We start from the raw sequence: 20,850 nt of genomic DNA on the forward strand, positions 1-20,850 counted from the left end.
CAGTTTACAAAATATGCCACAGTTATGTAGCTAAGACAATGCTGGTTTACAAAATGCTTATAGATGTATCTAAGCATGATTTCTTGTAGATGTGACCCATAATCAGATTCTCTATTCAGTGTTTTACAAGTATATACCAGTTTCTCAGGTAGATATTGTTCATGTATTTGTCACGAGTCATTTTCGTTTTCAATTTGATCTATAATGGCTGACTGGCTGCCTTTTGTTTGCAAGTCATAACCCCTGATTCACTGTCACAGAGTCGGTTTGAAATTTAGTACACAAGCAAGATTACATATTGTTTGATGTCAGGCTGACTTTATTCAATATTTGAATGAACACGATTTCATGATTCAACCTCGAGGTTGACCATCAGTTGACAACTTCAAAACCTGACCCAACCTTGACGTTCAGAAGTGCCTAACACTACAATGTGCGCGAATTATCTACATATGCACGAACTAATATAGTTTATACTATTATGGCGATTACAAATGAAAAAAGACTATTAAAATATCTATATAAAAACGAAAATAAAAGTGTCAGAAATGAAACACACAGCCAGAATAATAGGTCACATGATCACCTTGGGCATAATAACATTTTTCCTCAGCCTCTATTTGTTACCCGACGTTGTCACAGTTTGTAAACTACAAACTCAGCAAATTAATGTAGAACGTTCACTGTTTTCTTGAAGGTCCGATAGTGTTGAATCAGAGCAGTACTATCTGTATTCCTATTAATGTCATTTGAAATAGAATAAAAACAGATTAGACCTAACAGCAATTCTTGTGTGACACTGATAAATCGGCTATTTTAAAAGCTTACTAAATACTACCAACCAAAGGTTATACTTACTTACCCATTTGTTAAAACAGTCAAAATATTAATGCTAGCTTTGAATTGACCTGATATTAGCCTGTTACAATGTTCGTATCATGGTGAAAAATTGTTTTAAACGCTTGATGGATGATATCTTCAAAGCATAATTTTAATTTGTCATATGGTATGGAAGTACAGACTGTTGGGCAATGAAATGTCTTGATAGCAGAATATTAGAAAGCGCTAGAATTGTCCATAAGTTATTTAGAATTTGTTTAATACCACTCCTGGAAAGTATAACATCATTGATGGTAAAAACAAAAACAAATATTAAGTTCAAAGTAAGTTTATTTGTTGAACATTTACATGAATCCGCTATGAATCTGGTTCTATATGGTGTTCCAAGCAATCTAGGTGGTCTGTTTCCGAAGTGAAAATCCTTGATATTGTTATGAATTTCATCTTTATTTGAATGTAGATAGTTTGTAGGCAGAATTGCCAGATGCATCAGAAAAAACATTTTCCTTGATTAAACATCCTACAAACAAACAAACACAATATCAATGATAGTTTTATCAGCAGGGGGAAATGCCATAATTTTCATGGATAGCATACGTGTGTGTGTGTGTGTGTGTGTGCGTGTGTGTGTGTGTGTGTGTGTGTGCGTGCGTGCGTGCGTGCGTGCGTGTGTGTTCTCGGGTAGCACAATGATTACCGGTATTATTATTTGTATTATGACACATCATATATGTTGACAGAGTCGCACGTAAACGTTGTTTTATCGCAGTAAGTAACATTAGCATTGTGGCCTACAGTAAGCTGCAGCATGATGTTGATTGGGGCCAATGCTATGGTTGAATGACAATGTCCCTGTATTTTTTTCATGAGAAAGATTGTACTGGAATCTTTCTTTATACTGAATAATTATATCTTCATTTATTTTAATTTCTTACTACATGTGAATTCATAGTTGCAGTTTCTTAACAGGTAGTACAGTCATTCTACAAGTACAAGTTTATGAGCGGCCTCAAGACGTGGTTTCATCTTCTATATTAAAAACTTGAACGAGCAATATACAACAAACTGAATATTGTTTTACTGATGATTACTTTATTAATAATACCTCATTACATAACAGAATAATACACACCTAACATAATAGCAGTATAATGCCACACTATGGCAATAAAAGTTAATTTTGCTTTATATGAATAACAGTTTGTACTTCATGATTAATAACATACATACAATAAAAAAAATACACCCACAACCCTCGACAACAAAATATATGACATGTTTTAGTAGAAAGATAAAAGAAACAATTGGTAATTTTCGTTGAAAATTTGTATGCGATCATATCAATACAATTGATGCAAGTACTCTAACAATAAAGGCAGTTACGAAATGCCTGTCATAAACTTATTACTGAAAAAGTTCCGTAATTCTCAATTTGCTCACGATTGGGTTAACAATACAATTTCTAGCTAAGTATTTAATGAGTTGAACTGTATAATCTGAATTCTTTCATATCATTATGTCTCATCATGTATAATACTTTGGTTCTTCTGTCCTTTCTCACTTGAACACTCGTATGTCTGTTAAGTGCGACTGTTTTATATAATTTATTATTTCCCCATCTATGTGTGCTCCTCCCTCTGTGAATAATTAATGTTTTTGACTGGATAATAGATTATATATCCACTCACGACAGTTAAAACTGAGTTACTGAATTTTATGTCTCAATAACTTTTTGCTTATTTATAGAGGTGATGTTCTAGATTATCTTTTTTTAGTAAGATGTATTTCAATATAGTTTTTTGAAGAACTGTGCATTTTATATCTATTAATGTTCCTAACATCTCAATGGCGTAAGTTTGCTTATGAAATTCATGGTTACAAGAAATATTAAAACTTATATCACATAAATTACAATACAGCATTTTATTGGTACAAATATGTTTTCTTTGAATATGATTTTTGAGAGTACCTTCTCTGGAAAAACTCTTCTCACATTGTTGACAATGATAAGGCTTTTTATTTGTATGTGTTATAATATGACTTTTTAGATAACCTGAATTAGCAAAACTCGTCTCACAATGATTTAGCCTCTCATTAGTGTGTGTTTTTATATGCCGTTTGAGACAACTTGATCTAGCAAAACTTTTCCCACAATTGATATTGATAAGGCTTCTCATACCAATGTGTTGCCTTATGGTGTTCATAAGTACTCAACTGAGAAAAACTCTTTTCACATCATTTACAATGATAGGTCTTCGCTTCGTATGTGTTTGCATGTTCTGTTTTAGATTACATGACATGGTTTCTTAAGATGTCTGTGTATATGCTGTTTAAGATTATCTGATCTAGCAAATCTCTTCCCACAGTGTTGACATAGATGAGGTTTCTCCTTGGTATGTGTTAACTTATGCAATTTTAGATTATGTGACCGAGCAAAACTCTTATTACAATGTTCACAATGATGAGGTTTCTCATTTGTTTGATGAGACTTCCAATTGGTATGTGTTCGCATGTGATGTTTTAGATTACATGACTTGAAAAAACTCTTCTCACAATGTTCACAAGGAAATGGTTTCTTATTGGTATGTGTCTCTATATGTCGTTTCAGATTATCTGATCTGGCAAATCTATTCCCACAGTGTTGACATAGATAAGGCTTCTCCTTGGTATGTGTTAACTTATGCTGTTTCAGATGAGTTGACCGAGCAAAATTCCTATTACAATATTCACAATGATAAGGCTTCTCATTTGTATGATTGAGCTTCTCACCTGTATGTGTTCGTGTGTGATGTTTTAGATTACATGACTTGAAAAAACTCTTCTCACAATATTCACAAGGAAATGGTTTCTTATTGGTATGTGTCTCTATATGTCGTTTCAGATTATCTGATCTGGCAAATCTATTCCCACAGTGTTGACATAGATAAGGCTTCTCCTTGGTATGTGTTAACTTATGCTGTTTTAGATGAGTTGACCGAGCAAAACTCCTATTACAATGTTCACAATGATAAGCCTTGATCTTTGTATGTGTAAGCATATGTACTTTGAGAGTACCTGCACTGGCAAAACTCTTCTCACATTGTTTACAATAAAATAGTTTATCATTGATATGTGTTTGCCTGTGTCGCTTGAGTGTATACGATTGTGAAAAACCCTTCTCACAATATTCACATTGATAAGGCTTCCCATTTGAATGTGTTTGTTGTATCTGCTGACTGGAAGGACCTGAAGACTCAAGACTCTTCTCAGATTGTTCAACGGGATATGTTACAATTATCATTTCCATAATAATCAAAGTTATTCACGACACTTATGATTCAAAATGATTGTAGTAAAGGACTCATCATGTTCAAAAAACATTTCTTAATATTTTCATACAGCATTTTCTTCATCTTATTGAATACAATTCTGATACATGTATTTTTCCAACTCTTTCTGTGCTGTTCACTGCAACTGCAATAAAAAATAAGATGATAATGACAATTTGTGAATCAAGATACATATGCTAGTTATGTCATTGCAATAATACTCAGATTTAATACAAAGCTAGCATTGGGTTAACACATTGGTGACAGGTGAACATCAGGTTAAGGTAGCAGGATAGTTTTTTTGCATGAAAAATGTAAACACCTATAATCGGAATAAATTTTACAAGAAACCATACAATCTATATATGTTTGGAAAGCTCTTGACTTGTATTTTCCTATTATTAATATTTTGTGAACATTGTGTTTGTTTTAGCGTCACGTGATTCTGAAAATCAGCGGGGCTGATAATTTAACTAACGTGAATAAAATTTTAATTGTCATCTCTACAGTCATTCATGCGATCAAAAACTTTACACTGTTTCGAAGCAAAGGATATGAAGTTTAAATCCGTATTTCTATTTTTTGCATTAAGTTTTTTTTTTCTTTCCGAAAAACACAAATTTAAAGCACGTTTTTTTGGTGTTAAAGTTAGAGTATACCGTTGGTTTGCGCGAGGTTTGTGAAAAAAAAACGCAATAGAATTTTGCAAATATGCAAATACGGATATGAAGCCAACATATCAAAGAGTAAGAAAAGCTAAACGGCGACATCGTAGCGCTATTCACTGAAACGCCATTTAAAATTAGGTCAACGGTAATTGCCAAAAACCGAACACCGAGAAATCGGCACTTTTATGATTTCAAACTTCAATCAACGTTAACTCCCGTTTCAGCAGCAAAATTTACATGGGCTAATTGTAAATAAAATGCTTTGAAAGTTGTTTTCGAGAAAAATCATGAACCGACATTTATATCTGTGAAAAACTTTGTTTTTTGGCCGTTTTCTTTCACGCTGTGGAGTTTTGTGACGGTCTGTGCTGATAACGGTGACGTCATTCATTAAAGCTTGGATTATGCAAAGTTGGCGGTTCTGTTTGCGAGTAACAAACAATACAGAGACTACACTTGGCAGTTGAAGTGTTTGCAAATACAGTGTATTTATTTTTAGGCCGTTGTGTTTGTAAACTTATTAGTTCAAGCATGCCACGAGTTTCGGAGTCTCCTGGAGGCAGCTCGTACATACTGGCGAAAGGGCGGACCCGTTACTGGTTGAGGTAACCCCTAATAGCTTGACAGTTTCACCAGAGCGCACCGTCCCTTTCCAATCGCTCGCATTCCAATGGCAGCCTTTTTATTTATTTAGAAAACTGCTCCCTTCTTTCGAGATGACGGGAAGCTAGGCTGGCTCAGTTTCGATCGATTCGAATACAACTGCCTAGACCGTGACGCCTGCGCTCCACTATTGAGATATTGCCTACTTTGCAAAATTGACAAATCTCTTTTTCTGGGGCGCCATTCAACAGTGACATGTCAATGAGTCGAATCTCGCCGTCTTCAAACGATCGGCCGTGACATTCACTCTCACTTTCTTCTTCTACGTCGGAAGTTAACAATATTTTCCTGCGAGATACAGACATCTCTTGAACGTTTTGAACAGGAGTATCACCCACTATATCGAAGTCTGATTCATCGGACTCCCAGTGTCACGGTAAAACTTTCTTCGCCCACTTCATGGCTGACACTGGTTTCGACGGGGAAATCCGTTCTGTACGAACCCAGCATCGTCTCTTTCACAATCTTTTTTGACAGGAGCGATCATTATTTTGATGTTTTTCTTCTTTCTTCCTCGCTTTCTTTTTCTTGGAAATTTTCGCGTGCTTACTATCTCGTCCATAATTAGTGAATGACAACTAAACTAAAGAATTACTGATAATAATTGTAAAATGTGACCCAGTGATGTATGCCGGCATGTAGCATTTCCTGTGCTTGTAAAAATCAAACCCCGTTTAACCGTCGCAGTAACCTCCGGTCTTATACTTGTAGATGAATCTCTTCAATTTAAAATTCAATTGTAACCGGACTCACTGTTATCATCTATAAAAACTACCTAGATTTTAGATGATCCTTTTATTTTTTACCGAAGTCGTACGAAAAAGTCAACCCTTGCCTTGCGTGAAACACTGGTCCACTATCCGATGTCAAGACGTCGGCCGGGGGGGGGGGGGCACGCTACTATTTCGTTGCCGTGCATTTTGTTCGCATGAGTACATTAGATAAAACAACCAAGTATTTATCAGACAGATTTATTACATGTAACATAATTTACGAATTTAGAAAAACCTAAGCATGCAAGTATGCCTACTTGGTGAAAACTCTGAAAAATGGATTATATAAACCAGGTCCAAGCATATTCTTATCATTGATCAACCTTTACATGTAGTTTGTGGCCTGAATTTTCATGCAATGCATAGCCACCACAGATGGCCGTATTTTATTGTTTGCAACCATATTTTGTAAAAGGGAGCCCCCTCCCAATGTAACTGCATTACTTCTGGACTAAGAAAGTAACCCCGTGGTCAGACACCTTTCAATGACAAAGCCAAGAAAAAAATATTACAGAAATTTATTGTAAGTTTTTATTCTGTTAACATATAATTACATTGAAGTGGTACATTCATGTACTTTTTTGATTATTCAAAATTTGTTGTTTCTAAAGCGATTGTTTTGTCTTTGCTGTACTTCCTGTCTAGAAAGGCAGCAGTGCACACATCTTATCAGCTGTGTGTAAACTACAAACAGATATCTTATCAGTTGTTTGTAAATAGCAAATAAAGAAAGTGGCCCAACTTAAAACTATTTACCCTCAGTTCAGTTATGTTTGTAAACCATGCATATTAATGAGATGCACTAGTTGGGTGTACACTGGATAAACAAAAACTTGGCCATTTGTTTGCACACTAGAAAAAAATCAGTTTACTTGTACAAGATATTTTTTTTTCAATAAAATAAATACTGTGGAATACTTTATTTTCGCTGGAATTAATTTTCGCTGAAAAGGCTTTTTGGGCGTTTTGTGTGGAATTTATTTTCACTGATTTTTGATGAGTTTAATTGTGAAATATAGGAAAAAAAGTATATTCGCTGGATTTTATTTTCACGGAAACATCCCTTCAGCGAAAATAGCGAAAATAAATTCCAAGCGAAAATAAAGTACTCTACAGTACACCCATGTATGTAGCATGCCTTAGGGAGCTATTCATGTGAAAAGTGCCCAAAAAACTATTCTGCTACCAAACTAGCATTGGGTTAACAAACTCAAGTTTTAGGACAACATCAAGATAATACAAAACTTAGTTTCGGAATCTCTGTCTACTATCACCCATTTACTGTATTTCACATTAAGGCTCCTCATTACTTCTCATTTGCATACAAGTACTTGCTTGGTCAAGGAAACAAGGAACATTGTTGCACAGCGTAGGTTTAATAGTGGGCCAGTGATAGGTTCTGGAGAACGCAGTTCCAATTTCTCGTCTGTAAACTTTAAAAACAATCTCATTCCACCATCTTGAATTGGATCATAAAACAAATGCATTTACCTAAGCCTATGATTATTATGAAGATTCAATATCATTCCAATATTTTGCACAGAGTGACTGATGCGAAGCATGTCAAAGGAATGAATGAATCAAGAGCTAGTGTGGTGTCTACATTAAACAATCACTGTTACAAGACCAATGATGGTCTGCATGAATAGTTTCACCAACTGTAGTTGTTTTCAGTATTGGGCCACATACACAGGACAACATCTGTGGAAGGGCTGCGGGACTAACAACACTTTGCTATTTTTTTGTTTATGACAAATTGTCACATGCTATGCCAATTCTGATTGGATGAATGCTATATATGCGTCTCCCATCAGATCTATGCATTTTACTGGGGTCAAATATGTAACGTTTCAGTATGTTTATATCAGCAATGTTGCTGTTCATAATGTTTATATCTAAGCCAACTTGTTATTATATTATATGTTATTATATTATAATTATATTTCTGCATATTTATTAGGTAACATGACATTTAATTTGTTATCATCTGACAATCACATGCTACTACAAAGGGTGATGACATATACATTAATATTTTTAATTATTGTTTACTCATCTAATGTATTTATTATATAAGTTTTATTTCAAGTACTTAACAAATTCTCAACAGTACACTCAGAAGAAGTGATTACGGTTGAGCTAACATAAACATAGTTTAACTCAAACAAGTTTTAGGATTGTAACAGCAGTGGGAAAGCAGTCTGCCAAAAGTCGTTGATTGATGAAAATATCAAACAGTCAAAGTTAAACTGTGAATAGCTCCTATGTAATAAGAGCAAGTATTATGAAGGTATAGGCTTTGCATAAGGAGTGAATGTAATTGCAATTGCATGTAGATCAATCCATACCAAATATCACCAAATATCAATAAAATTGATCAAAATGTCTGAAAAACTATGACATATATGGAAACACTAGATTTTGATATGGGCATTTTGAAAAACATGTGAGGACACTATACTTGTAATCAAAGGGCACTGTGAGATTTAACTGTAATAGAGAGAACATCTGAAAGACCCTTTTAAAAAGAACAAAAATATTTAACATGTGAGGGCGCTATCACTGTAAAAACAGCTGCTTGTATAAAGATACCGGTACTCTCATCATTTTTTTAACAGAAAAACATAAAATTTATTCATTTCGAATTTTGGGCTACATCTAGTATTTTGTGATACTTGTGACACAACCTAGTCGGTTTTTATCGCAGCAGTTGTCACGTAAATGTTAGCTTTTGACGTTTTCCAAGAGCAATGGGATATTGGCAGGGAAGTGTTTGATCTTCAGTACACTCTCAATCTGTAAATAGTGGTAAAATATAGATTTTCATTTTATAATAAATAAAGTGGCTCTTAAATATCATTTTATTACTCCATGCCAATCTAATTCACATAATTTATTTGCATAATAATCAGTTTCTTCAACAAACATTGTGATACAGTAACTACAATAAAGAAGAGACATTTTGATAGCTCATATATTCTATGTCATTTTTATATCACTTCATTGTATTCTATGTGTGCATCGAGTCAAATAAAGTTTGAAATAAAACAGCAAAAAAGTATTGTTATGAGTATATTGTTATCCATGGAGGTAACTGGTTCATCATTATTTTGTGTACAACAAGTACAGTTTTAGTGCCCATGTCACTGTCAGTTCATATGACGTGGAGTTAAAAAGTGTTTTGGTTAAATTTGTAAAGCCTGCCGGATTGCGGGTTATCAAAATATGACTTAGAAATTAATAAATCAATATTGACACAAGTCAGCAATTTTTCATTTATCTAAATATACCTTATGCGTAACGCTACGATCACCACAGGTATTCACTGCTGCTGTTGCGATCATCGGTCCCTGACTTTTTGGTTTAAAAATACACAAATTTAGAATATTTTGTTAATTAAGGTAGCGAGACTATTATTTGTGTTAAAAATTATGATTTTCACATTTATTTATTAATTGATGAAATGCACTATAAACTTTCATCTGATAAAGTCAACATACCATAGAATGTCATGTAAGTTGGTTAAAATGTTGATTTTCTGGATGGAATCAAGGCAGCCTCAGTAGTGTTTTCCAAAATCAACAACACAGGTTTAATCTGTGTGCCTATAAGTTCCAAAGATCATTGATTTTGGTGTTTTCATCTGCCGATTTTATCCAATTATAGCTATCCCATTCCTTTATTTTTTTGGGTTTCCAATAGCCTTACACATTTGGATGCCCCTACACATGTTAAAACAGACCTTGATGGAAAAACAAATTGATTGTGCCGATAAACAAGCTTGAAAATCTTTGCTGTTACTTCATGGACGTTTTCTAGGAGTTTATGTTTTTCAAAATACAAGGTCTTTAACAAAAAATAACGTATACTTATTGTTGTCGGATTAACACCAAATTTTCACAGATTTAAGGTGACAATGAGAGGAACTTGAATGTGTCCAGACAAACTATTTCATGGATTATTTACCAATGTGTCGTGGTTTGGGTTGGGGGCAATGCGACTAAAGTCCCGCTACCTTAAAACGATTCAATAAAGATTATCTTAGAAATTACATCAAAATCGCCTAGTCCATACGTCCAAATTACTCACTGAGATTTGATTTCGCTATTTTCGCTGACAAGTAAAATCTGCTAAATTAAATCTATGTGAACATGTAAAGTAACAACACTACAGATTGTTTATTTGATAAATTCTTGACATTAAAACATGGTGAATATGCTTAAAACATCAAAATAGAGAAATTAATTTAATTTTGTACAACTGCAAAGTGTGTATAACATACCTAGAAAAATAACGGTTTAATGTTCGTCAGGATTTTGAGACCTTGATAGTAAATGGTCCAGTGCTTACATACGCCAACGATTGAAATTTGTTTAGTTGCTATCAAATTATCGTTCTAAAAAAATACCTCATTTGTGAGACACGCTTTTGATATAAACCGAAGATCACGATCGACCCGACAAAAAACTACCGGCATTTTGTTTTTCTTGTCCGGCAAAAACAAAAAACTCGCATATTTACTAATTTTTTAATGAGTGCATATTTTGTTTAAAAATATCAAACGAGAATAATCATTGAGTAAAATCAACTGCTTTGTTTTATTTGAGAAAGATGGAAACCATGGGAATACGAATGTGAAACATTACTGTCTGCTCGAGGAGAAGACACTGGGAGTCGTGTGCAAATAGATTCTGTACAAATGAGATCACATCGGAAGGGCTTTCATCATGCTGTGTAGCTCCAATGCGTAAAACAGAAAATTTATATCTTGAATAAAACTGACAAACTTCCTTGCCGTTGTTGTTGGGTGTTTGTCCAATCCATGGATTAAGTGTAGCCACTTTGAATCAAATTCAGCTTTCCTTTTCTCTGCTCGTGGCGTTGCAACAGTCATAAAGGTCAGTACTGGGTTGAAAGGATAGCCATGACCACTATATTTTGAATGATCGTAAATAATTTTGGAACCCAATAGTGGTGATCACTGTTATTAATATATATATCGCAATGTCTGGAATGATACTGAAAAGTCATCAGTTTTCCATCTATATATTCATGCTTGAAAGTAGGCCAAAGTATCCACAGACCCGCCGGTGAATACCGGTATCTGAATACTTGTTTAGGATCAATCATTTCACAAGTATTGTTCTGTTCAGCCACCTAAAACAGGCTATGTCTGACGCTAATTACTTATTCATTGCAATACAATGGCCCACATAAGACAAAACGTTCAATGAAACGGAGCGGAAACGGCCCAGATTTCGCCAAAGTCTTACCTACAGTTGAGCAAGGCTAACCGAGTCGTGACTTCGATGTGGTTCGTAACCAATCTTGTGATTGGTTGTTGACAAAATGCTGAACAGGCCACGCCTCCAGCTGTGCCGTGCGTTCAGGCATACCGTTAGGAATTCCTAAGTGGGGTCAATTTGTGTAGTTTTCTTGATTTATTCTACAGATATCAATAAAATGTAGGTAAGGCTTTGGCGAAATTTGAAGGAGCAACAAATATTCTTCAACCTGGTATTTTTTTTTTGATTTTATTTTTCATTCTTTTCGTCTGTTTTTTCGAGTTTAAAAATGTGAGCTGGCTGGAGCCTTCATCCCTTGTCTATTTCTTACACTAGATACCAGCGATCCGCCCTCCCCCTCCCCCGCTCATAGACGGAGACTGCGTACTACAGTTGATTATAGTTCCTGGGCTCCCTGTGCCATAACTCTAATCATTTACTTCAGTGCCCCTTTCCTATTTCAATTATTGTACATATTATGATGTACACAAGCAATATACTCTTCTTTTGGACACTTGTAGTTATTTGGAGGGACATGATATTGAATTACATTGGGCGGCTGGAGTGTTAGGGTTCAGGTTAGGAGAGAAACAAAATACAAACAAAGCGGACTCCCCATACAACTACCGGGACCGCCTGGTCGAACAAAGCAAGGATGAGATGAAAACATATTTTTCGTTGCTTGACATGTTCATGCCCTCCATGATTCAAATGTCTCTGCCCTTATCTCGGACAGTTTGTTTGAGATTCACTCACCACCAGTTGTACCAAACTGCAAAGGGGTCGCCAAAATATGGCCTTGGGCCGCGAAAGACGACTATATATTGACGTGTGGCCGTCGAAAATCATCGAAGATTTTGACTGGATTAACAAATCTTTATAATGTTTCGAATTTTCTCTGATGCAATAACACCGAATCACTAATAGAACATGTAGATAATATACTTACGATTGCGATGACTTGGGTGCGAGATTTGGACCAATAAATATGAAGACGGAACAGAACTAAACAAACTAGCACTCGATCAATCAAGCGAGCTTTGTAACGGAAACTTACATCGCCCTCTGGAGATACTGTATTATGTTTTAATGACTTTTTGTTTTGTAATCTCGTTCAAGTCTCGTCATAGACCACTTTCTCGGAAGTAACGAGACAGGGGTGCAGAAATATGTTCCATGAATATACAAACATTTCGGTTTGTCGATGGAAAGATATTTTATTTTTGTGACGTCGATTGGTACACCCTAGAAGTACAATGTCACGCGTGAAAGTTTACGTTACACCTAAAAATGGTTTAGACGATTTTCCCGGAAGTCAAAGATATGGGGTTTGATATGGTAAAAAATGTCAAAATTAACATCCCCGCTACACCAGGCGGTTTTAAAAATTTTGCAAAATCCCCACTTTTTCGAGTTCCCAATGGTACATACACCAATTTCTCGGAAGTAGCGAGACTGGGGTGCAAAAATACTCCTGCAGTGTCATGGCAGAAAATACTAACATGTCAGTTTGTTGATAGTCGATAGAAGGGAATTTTATTTTTGTGACGTCGATTGGTATACCGTAAAGCAAAATACCACGCGTGCAAGTTTACGCAAAGACACTGGAAAAAGTATCTTTGGTTTACGTTACACAACAAAACAACATGCGCGCGTCTTCGACTTCCGGGGAAAGTCTTTCAATTTACAATTTTAAGATTTGAACGCGTGCGGCCGCACTGAGAGTGTGATTTTAAAACCCGATTTCTACACCAGAATAACATTGACTTCATCCAATTCTGACAAGATCTCCTCGAATTAAGCAACATTATTATACACATACGATGATCGGCATATTTAGTTCGCTCCCTTCTTTAATAGTTGATTTCAAATATGATCTACCCCAGCTGCCTTTTAAATTGGTAAAAGTGTTCATTGATTTGCCACCGGATTTGCCACAAATACAGAACACCAGGAAATTAAAGGGCGGCAATCGTCGTGCCGCGTCCTCTTAGTAGTGGAACTCATAGCGACTTATACAAAGCGTGTAAAATACATTGTTTATTTACATGAAATTTGAACACGCGCTGTGTGACGACCACCGCGCTTTAAATTTGTTTTCCTCTAATTCTTAAGCTCCCACTTTTGTCAATAAAATACTAGTAGTCTAAATGTTATTATTTTTCGAGTCGAGAGTAACCGTGGAGAATGAACTCCTCTTTAGGAATTTTATCATCGGTGGGTCGGTAAATGCAGTATACGTTTTCTACATCCGTTTTTGACTTCCGTGTGCGAAGCACACAATGGGAGTTTTTGAAGTTACCCTGTCTGTCTGTCTGTGTGTGTGTCTGTCCGTTCCACTGATATCTCAAGAACCATATGTTGGTTTTTAATGAAACTTAGTGTATAGATGATCTTGGCTGATGCGCAGATTTGATTAGGTTTGGGTTGAAATCCTTGCATATTAATTACCTGATTTGCATGATAATTATCTAATTTTTAGCTGTTCCGTGACTTGTTCCACTGATATCTAAAGAGCTATTCATTAGATTTTGATGAAACTTGGTACATAGATGCTCTGGACTAATGCACAGATGTGATTAGTTTTGGGTAAAAATCTATGCATATAATTGACCTAATTTGCATAATGATTAGTCAATTTTCGGCTTTTCCAATGATACCTCAGGTACTAATCATCATATTTTGATAATTAGTTAATTTGCATAATTAGTTAATTTTTGGCTTTTAAACCGATATCGCAAGTACTACCGGTAATAATCCCATTTCAATGAATCTTGGTACATAGATGTTCTAGGCTAAGAACATTCTCCTGTGTAAACTGGTAACAGTTACCCTTGTTGTACATGCATGGAATATCAAACTCATAAGCCTTACTAAAGTAATCCCTCAGACCATGTTCTCCATGCAGGCTTTTGATATAGGGAATCCATTTAAAGGACCTTGGTTTTGAACATGTTGTCCACCATACTTTGAGTACAGTAGTAGGATCCACATAATATAAACAATGACATGTTTTAATGTTTGATCTTGAGTATTGTTATTGACCTACTTAGACTATTTGACCTTTTAGATTAGTTACTAGTTCAAATAATCAGTGTGCTTCAGGTACTGTTTAAATAAATGTACATATAGAATATTGTTCTACTGATGATTATTTTATTAATAATGTTTCATTACATTACATAACAGAATAAAACACACAAAACAATAGCAGTATAATGTTGCCACATAATTCCAATAAAAGTTAATCTTGCTTTATGTGGATATAATACAACTGGTAATGATTACTTCATGAATTATAACATACTGTAAAGAGGTTAATTATTCACTTGGTTTTAATTTTGCTTATTTCGCATACTGGAAAATGCGCTACATTAAAACAAAGTGAATATGTAAAATTGAGCATAGAACACATTATCTAAATGATAAAACCGTGAATTTAAAACCCTTTGAATATGCCTGAAATGGTAAATCAGTGAAATTTAAACCCGGTGAAAATTAGTCATTTTACAGTATATATAATAAAAAAATACACCCACACCCTTGATAATCATAATATATTATGCATTTTACTAAAAAGATAAAAGGTGCAATTGTCAATTTCAGAATCAATTTCCCTTTGAAAATGTGCATGATATCATTTTGATATGATACATTCAATGCAAGAAGTACTCCATCAATGAAGGCCATCTCAAAATGCCTGTCAAAGACCAATTACTGAAAGAACTTCGTAATTATCAATTGTTAACTTTCAAAAATTTTGCTCATGATTATACAATTGGGTTCACAATACAATTTCTTGGTAAGTATTGTAATGTGTTGAACTGTATAATCTGAATCCTTCCATCTCATCACGTCTCCTCTCAACAATAAACCCAGCATGTACAGTACTTTGTGTCTTCTGTTCTTTCTTACTTGAACACTTGTATTGTCTGTTAAGTGTGACAGTTAACTGTTTTCTATCATTTATTGTTTCCCAGGTATATGTACATTCCTCCCCCCTGTGAATAATTAACGAGTGTTTTTGATTAGATAATTGACTATATATACTCTCACATTGATCACAGTGTAACCGATTTGCTGAATTTGGCGTCTCAATAACATTTTTCCCTTTTGCATTTATGTAAGTGAAGTTTTGGAGTTTGTGTTTTTTAGCAGGATGCATTTTAATGACCTTTTTTGAAGAACTGTGCGTTTTAAATCTATTAATGTCTTCTAACATCTCAATGGCATATGTTTGCATATGGCATTCATGGTTATGGGAAAAGTGAAAACTGATATCACATAAATTACAATACAGCATTTTATTGGTACAAATATGTTTCCGTTGAATATGATTTTTGAGAGTACCTGATCTGGAAAAACTTTTCTCACATTGTTCACACTGATATGGCTTCTTATTTGTGTGCGTTACCATATGCTGTTTTAGATTACTTGACTCATAAAAACTTTTCCCACACTGCTCACAATGATATGCCCTTTCATTAGTATGTGTTCGCATATGCGATTTGAGAGTACCTGATCTAGCAAAACTTTTCTCACATTGTTGACAATGATACAGCTTCTCATTTGTATGTGTTATCATATGCTTTTTTAGATATCCTGAATTAGCAAAACTCTTCTCACACTGTTCACAATGATATGGCCTCTCATTGGTATGTGTTTTTATATGCCGTTTGACACAACTTGATCTGCCAAAACTTTTCCCACAATGTTGACATTGATAAGGCTTCTCATACCAATGTGTTGCCTTATGGTGTTCGTAGGTACTTAACTGAGAAAAACGCTTCTCACATAGTTTACAGAGATAGAGCTTTTTGTTGGTATGTGTTCGCATGTGTTGTTTAAGATTACATGACTGAGTAAAACGCTTATTACAACGTTCACAATGATACGGTTTCTCATGTATGGTGTGTGTAAGCATATGCCGTTTAAAATTATCTAATCTTGGAAAACTCTTCTCACATTGTTTACAATGATATTGTTCCATATTGGTATGCATTCGCCTGTGCCGTTTGAGACTATAGATATGCGAAAAACCCTTCTCACAAAATTCACATTGATAAGGCTTCCCATTCGAATGTGTTTGTTGTATCTGCTGATTGGAAGGACCTGAAGATTCAAGACTCTTCTCAAATTGTTCACTGGGATATGTTAATATTATCATATCCATAATAATTAGTTATTCACAACACTTATGATTCAAAATGATTGTAGGACTTCTCAACATGTTCACAAAACATTTCTTAATATTTTCATACAGCATTTTCTTCATCTTATTGAATACAATTCTGATACATGTATTTTTCCAACTCTTTCTTTGCTGTTCACTGCAACTGCAATAAAAAATCAAAGAAATCTTAGAAAAAACTCCTGTTAGTTGAGATTATTGGAGACACATTAAAATTACTTCAAAATTTAAGATTAGCCTTTCAAACAAGAAGCTTGGCACCTATTATTTTTCTGCTATTTGAGATGCACAACATAAAAATATGTGATTCACAATACCAAATTTATATATTTGATTTAACATCTGTGGTTTTTAATCTAAGTTTCAATAAAACGTAATGATTAGCACTTGAAATATCAGCGAAAAGCAGAAAGTTGGCTAATTAGGCAAACTAGGTAATTAATATGCACACATATTAACACAAAACTAATCAGATCTGTACATTGTCCTAGAGCTTCTATCTTCTAAGTTTAATTGAAATGTAGTGATTAGTACTCAAAATATCGGTGAAAAGCTAAAAATTAGCTAATTATACAAATAAGGTAATTAATAAGCACAGACTTTTACCCCAAACCAGATCTGTGCAATATCCTATGACATAAGTTACCGTGTTTCATTGAAATGTGATGATTAGTACTTGAGATATCAATGTAAAAGCCGAAAATAGACTAATCATTATGCAAATTAGGTTAATTAATATGCATGATTTCTTCCCAAAAAAACTGACCAAATCTGTGCATTAATCCAGAGCATCTATGTAACAAGTTCCATCAAAATACAGTAAGTGTTTTTTTAGATATCAGTGGAACGGACAGTCAGAAACACACACTCATACCACACACATGCACGTTTTACCATCCTTGTAAGGACACATTGGATTAAACTTTGATATAGTTGAATTACATGTACCTGTTAATATAGGTGTGTTATGTTTACATTAAAACACTTCTCTATATACGATTTTATTTGGAATTAAATAACTCAATCCCAATGCTATTCAATATAGAATTATAGTGTTTTAATTTAAGTTTAATTAAACAAGCAGCTTCTCAGCTGAGATAACTCCCCTGTTAGCAATGCACATTTCAATTAGAGAATTGAAGATATCATTGCAAAATGAACAAATCTGAGATTGGTATACATGAGGTACTTATATGTATAATATCAGAGCCATCAAACTTGCAGTTTTCAACAAGTCGAAAATATCACTTTTACCGAAAATGACAAAAATATTCATCGAAATTAGAGAATTGAAGATATCATCACAAAATGAACAAATCTGAGAGAGGTCCATCGGCCTCGGGTTTTCAACAAGAAGTCGAAAATATCACTTTTTATCAAATATGACAAATATATTCATCTAAATTAAAGAATTGAAGATATCATCATTAAATGAACAAATCTGAGAGTTCCACCTGTAGTACCTATGTTTAATATCAAAGCAAGCTGACTTGTGGTTTTCAACAAAAAGTCGAAAATATCACTTTTTACCAAAAATGAATTGAAGATCTCCTCATGAAATGAACAAATCTAAGAGAGACCTGCCCAAGGTACATATACACCAAGTATCAAAGCATTCAGGCTTGTAGTTTTCAAGAAGAAGTCAAAAGAGTAAAGCATTGACACGGACAACGACGGACAATCACACATATGATAAGCTCCACTCGACAAAGTCGACAGCGGAGCTAAAAAACACAATATTTGAGCAAAAATAAAATTTTTAATAACTTCACCTATGGGAGGGAGGGGGATTGGTGGTGCTAAATTACTAGTACATTATTTAGATCAGTTTTTATTTTGATTGTATTCATTTAAGTAATTTTTCAACATTTCTTTTTTTAACACAGTCTGTATTTTATTCTTACTTTCATTATTGGATTGTATTTAGAATTGTCTTAGTCTTGTAATATGACAGAACCCCACACCCTCCCCGTGGCTTTCGTTGCGTATGGAAGTTATTTTCACGAGTAATGCGGTGTATCCTGCGGCCGTACTTTCACGAGCGAAGCGAGTGAAAGTACAGCAGAATACACCGCATCTCAAGTGAAAATAACTTCCATACGCAACGAAAGCCACGGGGAGGGTGTGGGGTTCTGTTATTAATTATTACATATGTTCCATACTTGATTATTTCGTATTAAAGAAAGAACGTGCAAACCAGGATGGAATTTAGGTCGGGGAACCCCATTGCCCATTAATATGTTCCAATATAAGTGTTACGCCCTAGCAGCGCGTGTCAGTGTAGAACACGCCCGGAGAACGCGTGTCACTGTTTGTTTGAAATTAAAATAATCAGACGTCTAATCTGAGTCACAGTCCGAATAAATAACTCGTTGACATTTAGTTGGGACCACGGCATAACCAGAACTTGAACTGGACGACTATGATACACAGTTTATGTTGAAGTTAAAAGTTCTGCCACATAATTGTGCATGGCAAACATGCCGTGCAACTGCGGTACTCCATTGACGGGATGACTTTCGTCGACGGCGGTTGTCGCTGAGCTGCACGCTACAACTTCGAGTGTGATGTTGCTTGCTGGTCGTGGATTGACTGAGTCTTGATTACCGGTTAAAATGTTGCTCTTTTGGCGTTGGTATTTTTTATTTGGAACTGAGTAACGCCGCAACGTCGCCAGCAGAAACCTGGTATCTCGATGCTGATGGTTGCGGCTGGATACTAGTAATCGATGATTTTTACTGCTGGTGGATCTTCTGAAAGCCTTTCAAGGTTTATAAAACTCAGTTTCCAGGTGGTCAACATACATTAAGTTCTCCCAATCGTAGTATTCCATGTGATGTACACCTGACATGCCAAAAATGTTGTTGAACGATTTGAACTGGATAAAAATAGCAGACGAAAATGTGTTTACAAAATAAAAATAGTTCGGTAGCCAATGAAAATACCATGTTCATTTGCATATCGACCGTGAAAATACCAAAAACATTATTGCATGAGTGATATGCAAATTAGTTTGGGCCAAAATAAGTGACTGCCTAAAAGTACCATTACTGTTGTTCAAGTTTCATTTCACTCGGCAAGTATATTCATGTACCCCAAGGGGAAAATATCGTACTTCTAAATATTGTATATTTCGAAAAACTGTACTCCAGGAGGGACTACTTTGTTTGCTCTCAGACCTCATTTGCATATGGGTAGTGGAAATACCGATTTTGATTTCAGGGACGAATCAAAATAAACTGAAGTACATATGTAATAATACTTTATATTTACCGTACTGAACCTGCTGATGGTTCAATAGTGTATTAAAATTAATATTATTATTATTATTTTTGTATTAATTTGAATTCAGAACTACAAACAAATTGCTAGACGTAGTGCTGTATTAAAGAAAAACATTTCAAGCAAGAGGGGAATACAATTGCAAAGCAAGGATGAGATGAAAACATATTTCGCGTTGCTTGCAGACATGTTCATGCCCTCCAGGGTTCAAATGTCTCTGTCCTTATCTCGGGCAGTTTGTTTGAGATTCAATCCCCACCAGTTGAACCATTCTGCAACGCGATCGTCAAAATATGGCCCTGTAGCCGCGAAAGACGACAAGTTTAGCGTCCATGACTGGGTCACTGTTAGTACTAACAAATCTTTACGCTTCAAATTTTTGTATGCAATGATATGGCATCACTAATAAGACATGTAGATAATATACTTACGATTGTGATGACTTGGGTGAGAAATTTTGACGAATAAATATTAAGACAAAACAGAAAGAAGTACATGGACGAGCGGTCGATCAAAAGAGCTTTGAAACGGAAGCTTACATCGCCCTCTTGCGTTTTTACGGTATCGTCCCCGAAACGGGAACAGCCACTGGTGGCGCTGTATACAATCGAAACCTATTCAGGCTTGCTAATACAGTTGTCAGTGAGTTGTTTAATTTGGTGACTAGTTTAGTGTGATAGAAAGTGTGTACAATCTTCAAATTTATAAAAGTAGACAGAATGTGGGCCAAGACCGAATATACGTGATTCCGGCGTTTCATAATAAATGCTTAAGCGACGCTACCAGATATATACACTGCAAATACCTACTCAAAGTTAACAGCAAAGCGACCAATGTGGC

General features: G+C 35.0%; 2 protein-coding genes across 2 annotated transcripts; both read right to left on the minus strand.

Moving 5' to 3' along the window:
* Positions 1-1,912: 1,912 nt before the first annotated feature.
* Positions 1,913-12,582, minus strand: LOC100376243 (uncharacterized). Its single transcript, XM_085503828.1, has 2 exons — positions 12,487-12,582; positions 1,913-4,293 (listed from the first exon to the last, which is right to left on the minus strand). The coding sequence occupies exon 2, from the start codon at positions 4,124-4,126 to the stop codon at positions 3,125-3,127; it is 1,002 nt and encodes a 333-aa protein (XP_085359954.1). The 5' UTR covers positions 4,127-4,293; positions 12,487-12,582; the 3' UTR covers positions 1,913-3,124.
* A 2,089-nt stretch (positions 12,583-14,671) lies between these two features.
* Positions 14,672-20,534, minus strand: LOC146739164 (uncharacterized). Its single transcript, XM_085503829.1, has 2 exons — positions 20,442-20,534; positions 14,672-16,873 (listed from the first exon to the last, which is right to left on the minus strand). Exon 2 carries the CDS (start codon positions 16,708-16,710, stop codon positions 15,322-15,324), a length of 1,389 nt encoding a protein of 462 aa, XP_085359955.1. The 5' UTR covers positions 16,711-16,873; positions 20,442-20,534; the 3' UTR covers positions 14,672-15,321.
* Positions 20,535-20,850: the final 316 nt, after the last annotated feature.

Source organism: Saccoglossus kowalevskii, chromosome 9 (genome assembly GCF_978046115.1).
Source record: "Saccoglossus kowalevskii chromosome 9, keSacKowa6.1, whole genome shotgun sequence".
In the NCBI taxonomy this organism is placed as follows: domain Eukaryota; kingdom Metazoa; phylum Hemichordata; class Enteropneusta; family Harrimaniidae; genus Saccoglossus; species Saccoglossus kowalevskii.